The following is a 10,796-nucleotide window of genomic DNA, read 5'->3' on the forward strand; positions in this document are numbered from 1 at the left end:
GATGCTCTAAGAATACAAGTTAATGGTTGAAAGCACAATAAAAGTGCAATAGCTGTGAGCACATTCCTGCCTTGCACATTCCAAATGGAGCTTCTCCTATAGTCCTATAGATGCCATACCAAATGGCCTATGAGAAAATGGTTTCTTCTTGTGGCTCCCGTGCAGCCCCACATGATTGGGAAAGATAAGTGCCCCTCGGATAAATTGCATCAAAACGCTACATACCTGTATTGATTCAGCAGCAAACCCGGATGGGCGTCTTTGTTCATTTCATCAAAATGGCTTCCTTGTAAACTTTGCTCTGCTCTAAAAAACCAATTAATTATCAATTAATCTCCACTTTCTTATGTTTAGTCTTTGTTCATTTCAAATAATCATGCATATTACTACCTAACGTCAAACACATAAATCGCATGTATAAACAAATATAAATCGCATGTATAAACAAGTCAGAATAGACAAAGATACTATGGACATTTGGCATTTTACATTTCATCATAATAGAAAAACATGAAAAAATCACCTTGGCAAGTGCTTTTGTATATGGTTTCAACCCCACCGAAAAAAGCTACTTCTCTGAACGACAGAGTCAGAGTTGTTTTTAGAGAAGCCGAAGCGCTGCCAAATAAAACTAAGGACGGAGAATCAATGCAATGCAATCAAGTAGCTAGCTGGTGTTCGTGAGTGTACGTAGCTTCTCCCACAGCAACACCACCACCGCCATGAATGGCGCCAGCAGCTTATGCATGGCCAACAACAACTGGCTGCAGGAACAAAGGCGAGCAGGGTGGTACGTCCGCACGTACTACGTGCGTGTGGATTCCCATATCGGCCAGGGTGTTGTGCTAGTTTAATGGCGACATGTACTACGCGCGCGTCCGCCCCAGAAGGCCAGATCCATGGCTGGCACCAGGTCAAGCTCCACCTGCATTGTTTGACCTGCACACACGCGGATGGCATGGCATGGCACCTGAGATCACTCTCTCAGTCTCAGGACAACGAATAAAATTTAAGTCTTGGGGGAAGGAAAATGCGAAATCAGATAATGAAGATAAGGCCAATCTTAAAAGGGATTTCATGGAGTTGGATGGGCATTAAATATCGTATTAATGAAGAGAGATGATAAGAGTTTTATGGGAGTAGAGAGAGTTTTATGAGATAGAACTCTTCTGCACTGTTTTTCAAAATATGAAAACTGGGACATGAAATTGACATTGAGACTGGCATAATAGCGGTTGTGAGTATAGTTGACCAACGGGCCGGCCCGGCCTGGCCCGGCACGGGCCCGGGCCAAGCACGGCCCGCAGGTGGTCGTGCCGACACGGCATGCCGTGCCTCCCGTGCCGTGCCCCTCCGGGCGTCGTGCTAGCCTTCGGCCCAAGCACGGCCCTACGGGCCGAAATTCGTGCCGTGCTGGCCCAGGAAGCACGGCCAGAACTGTGGGCCGGGACAGCCCAAGGCCGGGTGATCGTAAGTCACCTTAAAATTCTTCTCATCAACAGTTAGCACAGATTCATTCATTCAAATTTCAAAATCTCAACTCACAAGTCAAGAACTTCTAAGTCACAAACTGTAAAACTGATCACAGATTCACAAACTGTCAAACTGATCACAAATTCTTCTCAGCCACAAACTGATCACACACAGTCAAGAACTTAGCAAACTCCAAATGACCAAATCCAAGCCAACAAAACAAAATGCAGCAAAGAAGATAAGATAAATGAGTTGTTTGTGCAATGCTGCCTCATTAAAAACCTTTCTAAGTAAAACTCACCCTTGTGAGAAACCCTATAAAGGGAAAAGAGTGCAGCACATCTCTTAATAACTCTTCCATCATTGTTCAAAGGTCCCAAGTCACACTTGTCAGTCACAACTGACAGATACAACATGGAGAATTGGAGATAACAGATTAAGTGATTAACTACCAACAGCTCTAGTCCCAGATGAACCAACCCTAGCCCCATCCCCAGATGAACCAGCACCAGCAGTACCAGCAGCCCCATCTGCATCATCATCGAGGTACAGATTCTTGAAGCAGTCTTCCAGTTCTTGGTTGTCAACAGTATGCTGTAATCTGCTCTCTCCCAACTCCCAATCCTTTATGCAGGCCAGCATCTCCACCGTTTCAGGCAACAAGCGGCGTCGCCGCTCTTCGATTATCCTTCATGTCAAGCTAAAATATGATTCCGAAGAGACAGTAGAAACAGGAACAGACATAATATCTCTAGCCATTATAGATAGGATTGGATAGGTTAGTTTGTGGTCACGCCACCAGAGAAGTAAATCAAAATCATCTTCATATGCAGTGACATTGTCACTGTCCAGATAAACTGAGAGCTCATTAGCAGTAGAAGTGGATAAAGTGGGAGCACAGGCAGGGGAAGGACCAACAACAAATCCAGGGCCTCCAAAGATTCTTCCCCATGCCTATTTTCTCTTACCTGTATGGCTTGCAGGCTATGCAACCCTTTAACTCCTAGCTGCACCAAACTTTCTCTCATATTTGTTAAATAACTTGTAAATTGTAGTTTTCATATCAGCATAATATGAAGTATAATCACAAGCAGTGCTCTCTTTAAGTAATTCTAGGACTCTAAATAAACTTCTCATCTTAGCTCTAGAATCAAGAATGAAAGCAAATGAATATAACAGAGGTATATGCTGCCAATATTTAAGGAATTTAATCTTCATAGGATATACAACCGCAATTAGATTTTGATCTTTTTCACTTGCATGTAAATGAGAAGCAATTTCTAGCAGATGGTGTAGGATAAGTGGACTAGTTGGATAGTAAACACTAGAAAGAATAACAGTGGAGTCATAAAATAGTTCCAGAAACTCTATTATCTTTTCAGCTATATACCAATGCCTTGCAGACAACGGGGACACGAACTCACATAATCACCCAGATCTAGAGATGAGATAGGGATAGGGAGAAGGGAGAGGCAGAGAGGGAGCAGGGAGGGGATCAGGTAGGACTTAGTAGTAGGGAGCTGCTGTAACACCCCAGGTGTTTGCCACCAGTTAAGCAATGGGTTTGAGCTAAAACATGGTATATTAAGTGATGATGAAGATGTCAAGGTCGAACCTATAGAAACGAGCCCCAACCTAAACTTGGAGATTGCACCTTTGCTCGCCTATAGACCCCTTTTCAAGATATATGCTTGGGTGGTGTTATTGGAATATCTTCGTGTGTCTCACATCAATAACCACCTATATTGATCCATGGAAAAGTTTTGTGAAGTTTGGAATCAAGAAGTCACATGAAATGACGAGTTATGTCGTTGCTTGAATTATTCATAAAGTAAAGGGAATTCTCGATCATCAATCAAACCTTGCAACCTTGCCCAAATGACTCTAGATTAACTCTACAACAAAAGTCATGAAAGGTTCATGTTGAGCAAATGCCAAGAAAATGCCACAATGGGTCACAACGGATAATTTAAGCTTCATAGTGATCCTACTTTGGTCAAACTAGAACAGTAGGTTCTATACCAGTTTTGAGGTTGGACCTTAAATGAAAGTTGTAGTCCATATCATGTAGAACAAACTTTGTTTTTGGACTAAGAGCTAGATCAGCTTGGAAGTAAGTCAAATCGAGGCTCGAACTTTGAATTGACAGCTGTTTTCAGTACTTAGAAAAATTTCTAAGTCTGGAATCCATTGTCATCACTGTTGGCATTCCGCGTTCTCCAAATTTTGCTAAGCAACTTCAGTTGATCCAAATGTAAAAGTTGGAGCTTACATGATGGGGAAGAACATACAAGAAGATGGCACCAGTTGCATTTCATTTCGACCATCAATTTTGGATGTTTGCTTGTCGCTGTCAAATCACTGACACTATCAAGTTTAGTACTAATTATCTGCTAATCCAACAGCCTAATGGCCGAGCACCCTTAATCAAGATTGTAGAGCATCAGAAGATGAAGAATTTTGCTTCAAGGCCCATAGCCCAGTTCGGAACAGAGCTGGCCCAAAAACGGACTCCAAGTCGGGCACAGCAACGCACGCCACGTACTCGATGAAATGACTTCGTGGCGGCCATGCACCAGAGCGCGCCCCACCATGGCCGACGCGCGTCCGACCTCCGTGCCACGCGCCACCTCGCGCCCTGCTGCTTCTAACCGAGCGCCCGAGCTCCCCCTGGTTCACTCGCTCGCCCTCCCATCGCCCCTCTCGCTCCCTGTCTCTCGCTCGCGCGGCCGCGCGAATGCCGCCGGTGAGCTTGCTGCTGCCAGTGCTACTGCCAGCGCTGCTGCCCCTCAGACTCTCCACGCCCAGCTACACAAACGTTGCCGTCCACCTCCACTTCCGCGTCTCCTCGCAGCTGGAATAGCCGGCCGTGCACGAGCGCCGCCATGGTCGAGGAGGGCCAAGATCGCCGCTGCCGTGGCCAGCACGTTCGGGCTCGTCTCGGGCCGAGAAAGTTAGTCCTACGGGTCCGCTATGCCCCCTTGATGCTCCTCCACCCCTTCTTTGCCGCCGTTGAGCACCACGGTGGCCGGAAGAGCGAGCGCCGGCGTGCTGCTCTGTTCCGGCCGGAGGAGGAAGAAGAGGGACCTCACGCTCGAATAAGGGAAAAGGCAGGGGGTTTTGTGAAGAACTTGTGACTCTGATGAATAGTGCAGTAAAGGATCTGTTCGTGCGGGTTTTATTTGTGGAAACTACAGGGACCCTTATGCAAGTTTACATTCCTTTTCTTTTGCTTTTTACAGATTTGAATGATGAACTTTGAAAATTCGTATTAATTAGTAGAAAAATCATAAAATAGAAAATGAGGACTTTTTGGAATCCTTGTGAAATTCTCTATGTACTAGATCAATAATATTACCTGCTTTAGTTTAAAGGTTTAGCTGTAAAAATAGATTTAAGCAGTTAGGTTCTCAATGCTAGTCATGTCTTGTTCTTTTTATAACTGCAGTTATTTTACTCAAATAAATGTGAAATTTTTATGGAGTGTTACTGATGTGATTAGTGATGTCTGGTAAAAATTTCAGTATTTTAGGCTTGATAGTTTAAGATCTATAAAAATAACAAATTGCCTGTATTGCCTTACCCTTATTCTGAATAGGCCTGCAAGATTAAATTAATTGGCCTAGTTAGGTTATGAATCATGACTTTGTGATAATACATGAGTTGTAGTACTTTTATTAAGCTTTTCAAAAAGCTAAATATCATGATTTTTGGTTAAGTAGATCTTGAGTTATATTTGCTTAAATATCAGTGGTTGTTTCTGCCCAAACTCTGACAGGGTTACCTTGTTGGTATTGTGGGGCCTTCTTAATAGTAGAATTTGCTTTAGGTGTTTACAACAAAGTTGTTTAGAATTTGATAAGATTTCTAAAAAGTCTAGAACCACATTTATTGGATGTGTATAACTCCATTTATAGCTGTTTAAAGTGGCATGTCAGTTTCTGTCTATGTTTTGGACAGAGATGCAATTATTGGATTAATTGACCCTTCTAACTGTAGAATCATCTTAAGATGATAATAAGAAAGTTGTAGATAACTCACCTAACTAGCTTGTGTTAAATTTTCATGGCATGTGGCCAAGTAGTTTGTGAGTTATGACTGTTCTAAGTTGGTCTTCAGAAATTATAGCTTTCTGGAATTGCTGGACCAGCTTTGATAAATGTGCCTATTTAACCTGGTTAACTTTGGAATCATGTTGATAGGTTTAAATATGAATTGTAGACAATTTCATAAGATTTCCATAATGTCTTCTTGCAAGTCATTTGGATTTGTGTAACTTCAGTTATAGCTAAATCTTGTAGCTGCTGTTTGCATGTCCAGAAATTGGCAGATTCTAATTATAGTGTTTGCTTGTATATTGTTAAGTGTGACTTATGCCTTGAATGATGACTGAGTTAGAGCACTTGAGATCTTGGGAAACTTGTGTCATGATTGGTGTTGTCGTCTTCTTTGCCATCTTAGCATGATAGATTGTGTGATGGTTAAGTTAAGCATCGCAAAGTACTTAAGTGTGAGTGTAAACTATGCTTGTCCTTGCTTGCTATTTTGTGATGCATCTCATGGTACTATTCTTCATATTCATACACTTGCATATTGCATCTCATCTAGGTGCGCTAGATGAACCACGTGAAGAATATGATGTTGGAGCCAAACCCGAAGACGGTGTATGGAGGATCTATCCCGAAGATGGAAGGACTAAGCAAGTGTTAGGACCTGTGATGTCACCAGGACGGTGCAAGCTAACTGAACTGACTTGTGGTGGATCCCAGGCAAGCCCCGGAGCATTATAAGTCTCCTAATTTATAAAAGCAATTCTTTTTATATATGAGTTATATATTGTTGCATTAAGTTGTAGGAGTTGATTGAAACCGTTGATGCATTTATTACTATCCTTGCCTACCTTATTATCTTTTTACCCTGTTAGGTCAGGATCGAATAACTGCTTAGCCTTGCTTAGACCGGTAGCGATCGGTGATATCCAGTCACCTACATTATAGGTGGTTACTGGAAGAATTTAGCTATGGAAAGAATGATATCCTGGAATTAACCATGTGTGATGGATAATTGGAGACCGGACGGAAAAAGTTGGAGGCAACCAGACAGGGTTCTGGGGTGCTGTTAGTTTCCGTCTGTGTCGATTAAGGACCGATCGTTGTTGGCCCTCGAGTCATGTTGAACGTATGCCTTACATTTAGCTGGCCGGATAAAGTACCTTCCGACCGCGAAGCTGGGAGATTTTTCGGGCCGAGTAGATTGCCCGCAACGCACTGTGTCGGAGCAGGTGTGGTAGGACACGGGGGCGGGATGATAAGGCCAAAGTGCAGTCGGTCGGCCCCCGGGTACATGTGGTTCCTGGCAAACTCGAGATACCTGGAAAGTTGACTCGGTGATCAATATCTCACTTTAGCGGGTGAGTGAGGTTTGTGTAAGGAATAAATCACCAGCTGGTTAGGAATCGATTCGAATCGCCATCGCTCCTGGATAGTGAGCACTTGACTCGAGTTACTGCATCGTAGTAATTATTATGGAACAATGATGGTTATCTGGATGGTATGGGATATGCTAAATCTAAATTGGTAACTGGATGTTATTGGTTAATCAAGTGATTGCTATAGTACAGGTGCTTACCTAGATGGATAGGTCATAATAAAGATGATGCAAAGTACTTAAAATGGTTTCTTCATGATAGCTTATGCTTTTCGCAAATAAGTCAGCTAGCCCACTAAAGAAAGCCATGCATAATCCTTGGTGTCACTTTATTTCTGGTTTACGACGGGTAAGTCTGGCTGAGTACATTCGAGTACTCAGGGTTTATCCCACCTTGTTGCAGGTGATGTTCTCGACCTGTTGATGATGGTGGCTAACCACCGGTGGGCTCGGTGATTCTATATTTACTTCTCATCTATATGCTTTTGTCGGATGATGTCACTTATGCTAGCACTATATTTGGAACTTATATTAATGTAATCATTTGAAAGCTATGTTGTTTTCAATAAGCGGTTTTGAAACCCAAACTTGTACTATTATTTGTTAACCCCTTTGTAATATTATTTCCGCTGCAACTCGATGTATGTGATGTGTATTTGCTTAATCACGCGATCTTGGTTGTGATGTTGATTTACCGAGGTCTTTCGGGACACTCGGCGGACTACCGGGTTTATATGAGTGAAAGTATGGGTGTGTCAACATGTTAGCGGGGACAACCGTACTTGATCTTGTATAAATTGGGCGGTTCTGTCACAGCTGCTCGCCAGTGGCAGTCGGGGTTAGGGTTAGGGTTAGGGATGTACCTGCGCAACCGAAGCCCGGTGCCGGAGAAGACGAGGGCCACCCAGAGAAGACGACACACCGGTTAGAAGGACGGCGAGCGACGGAGGAGGGGTAGACGGGACACGAACTCACATAGTCACCGAGATCTAGAGGGGAGATAGGGATAGGGAGAAGGGAGAGGCGGAGAGGGAGCAGGGAGGGGATCAGGTAGGAGGAGTAGAGAGCTGCTCATCGACGGCAGGCGGATCGTCGAGGTCACCTCACCGGAGTCGGGGAGGACGAAGCCGAGAGCAAGGCGAGAGCAGCAAGGCGAGGCGAGAGCAGCCAAGCGAGGCGATAGGCGAGCGAGTGAAATGAGCTAGGGTTTTCGGGTGTGAGCCGCCGCGGCCGCGGCGTGAGTTTATATATGATGAGGGGGGAGGCGGGGACGGACAGGCGCTGGGCCGCGGGGAACCCGGGAGGCAGGGGAGGAGCGGAGTGAGGAGGGGCCGAGGAAGAGGGGTGTGGCCGGGCCGCTGCCGGGCCGGCTGACTCAGGTCGGGCCGTGCCGTGCCAGCCCACGGGCTTGAGCAGCGGCCCAGGCATGGCCTGCTGCCTCGGGTCGGGCCAGCCCGGGCCCGCATGTCACCGGGCCGTGCCGTGCTCGTGTCGGGTTAAAAATGCGTGCTTCGTGCCGTGCTGTCGTGCCTCGGGCTGCATGGACATTTATAGTTGTGAGGCGAGCAAGCACTGCTGATCTAGATTTTTTTTTCTAGACAATTTAATTTGTATCCATGGTTTGGCTGCACATGATTTAAGCCGCGCCGGGATACGTTCCACTTAGGAAAAGATTAATTCAGTGCATGGAATCACATATACAACAAGGGTTAGATGTTACTCTCTCATTTTTAATATATGGTTTTTACAAAAACAGATTAAAATGAACTAATTTGTTTGTTCTTATAGTCAGTGTTGCATCGTGTAATTCTAAAAAAAAAGATTTTGAAACGGAGCGGGTAAGAAGCAGTTTTGTGGTTGCTCCCACCTATCAACTATCATGCAACACATACAAAACTAAGTGCTTGTTTGGTAATATATATATATATATATATATATATATATATATATATATATATATATATATATATAATGGTCCTTAGTCACTAGGAATGCTCCCCCCATCATCCATCAAGTAGGTGTTCAGAGCTCCATGTGCATCTGTTCTGTACAACTCGTTCCAGACTGATCTCATGAATTGACCACCTACCGATTTGTCCTCGGATTTCCATAAATTTCTCGGCAGAAATTGGTGCTAAAATCGCAGGAACACACACAACACGAATTTGCATCTGTAGCACCATTCCTCAAGGAGTGATGGTTTACCTATGCCAAGAGGGAGCTACTAACTAGACATCTAAATGAAGGGTTGTTGTACATGTATGTGAATAAGGGTTAATATCAGGCAACACCCATACAATAATTTGTACTTTGTGCTGCAAAAAAAAAAAAAAAAAGAAAGAAACACAAGTTAAATCATCCTAGAGCCACGAGTTCATGGATCGATCGATCTCCCCGGAAAGGGCAAAAGAACACGACCAAGTCAAGAAACAAGGTGCCCGCCGCCGGCGCCAGGCGCCAGCCTGCAGCTGCCAGGGCTCTAGGCGAGGGCCAGTGCGAGGCGCTCGGCGGTGCGCGCCAGCGACTGGAGGTTGCAACGCACGATGGTGTCGACGAACACGCGCGTCTCGTCCGTGGTGTTGCCGGGGGGCACGTCCACCACGTACGACTCCACGACGATGGTGCCGGCACCGGCGCCGGCGCCTGCCTCGGCCTCGTGCACGGTGGTGACCGACCGGTAGTTGGCGAGGCGGTGCTCGCCGCCGACGACGCGGAAGCTGAGCACGCGGCGCTCGTCGTCGAGGATCTCGAGCCGCTCGCGGCTGCTGGTGGCGGGGAGGCCCGAGACGACCCGCACCTCGCGCACCGACCCCACGGCCACGGCGCCTCCGGCGTCGCCGTCCACGAGGCGGCAGCTCCGGATGAAGTGCTTGTACGCCTGCGGGCGGTCGAAGCGGCGCACCACGGACCAGACGGCCCCGACGGGCGCCGCGATTGCCTGCACCACCGCCGAGCAGCACTGCCCCGCGCGCGCAGCGTGCTCGTGGTGCCGCGCCACCTCCGCCGGCACCGCCGCGCACGACGCCCCGTGCGACGCCGCCGCTAGCGCCGCCTTCGCCCCGCCGCCGCAGGTCACACGGCTGTGCTGCTGCGGCGACGGCCTCGGAGCTGTGTACGGCATTGCTGCTGCTTGCTTTGCTTTGCTCCTCTGTGTGTGTGTGTGTGCCGGACACAGACACACCCTACCCCACGTCCCCACCTCAAGGCTCAAGGTTCTTTGGTTGGGCTGCTTACTGTGGCCTCGCTCGCAAGTTGCAGGGACTAGTTTAGGGTCACTTGGGAGAGTCGTTGTCTCGGCGATAGTTTTCTGAGTAGAAAGATGGCGGTTTGGCTTCCGGCCTTGGGCATTCCAATGGGTGGGCATGGCAGGAAAGGAGAGCTGGCCGGATGGATTAGGGTGGTGGTTGGGGCAAGGGGGGCAGCAGAGGCACGGGCCAGTTGGTCAGATTAGAATTGGAGGAAAGCGACGCGCATGCCCATTGGCGACGGCGAGGGAATAAAGAAGGTCGCGGGGAGATCGATTTATTTGTTGTTAAGGTTGGTTGATCTTGTTTAATGAGCCAACTTGTGGGAGGGAGGAGGGAGGCAGATGTATGTAACAATCAATCACGCGGATTGTCATTTGTACGCGCCAACCAAAAGGCCAGACAGAGTCTCTGTGAAAAAAGATCCAGGGCACGCACGAGGGAGGGGATGATGATAAAAAGTTGGCTGGCGGTGTATCTAGAATGCCAGACTTGGTATGGTTCGATAGGAAGATTGTTTGTTTGGTCAGTCCGGCCTCGATTGTTTGTTTGGTCAGTCCGGCCGGCCGGCCGGACGCTTGTAGCTCGGCAGCGACGGTAATGCTCGTCGTTTTTGGCAGAGCTGGTGCTGGTGTGGTGGTTCCGCGCCGC

At 46.9% G+C, this 10,796-nt stretch overlaps 1 protein-coding gene across 1 annotated transcript; it reads right to left on the reverse strand.

Moving 5' to 3' along the window:
• Positions 1-8,993: 8,993 nt before the first annotated feature.
• Positions 8,994-10,210, reverse strand: LOC136517604 (abscisic acid receptor PYL4-like). The gene has a single exon (XM_066511218.1). It carries the CDS (start codon positions 10,019-10,021, stop codon positions 9,380-9,382), a length of 642 nt encoding a protein of 213 aa, XP_066367315.1. The 5' UTR covers positions 10,022-10,210; the 3' UTR covers positions 8,994-9,379.
• Positions 10,211-10,796: the final 586 nt, after the last annotated feature.

The sequence above is a fragment of the Miscanthus floridulus genome, chromosome 17 (assembly GCF_019320115.1).
Source record: "Miscanthus floridulus cultivar M001 chromosome 17, ASM1932011v1, whole genome shotgun sequence".
In the NCBI taxonomy this organism is placed as follows: Eukaryota; Viridiplantae; Streptophyta; class Magnoliopsida; order Poales; family Poaceae; genus Miscanthus; species Miscanthus floridulus.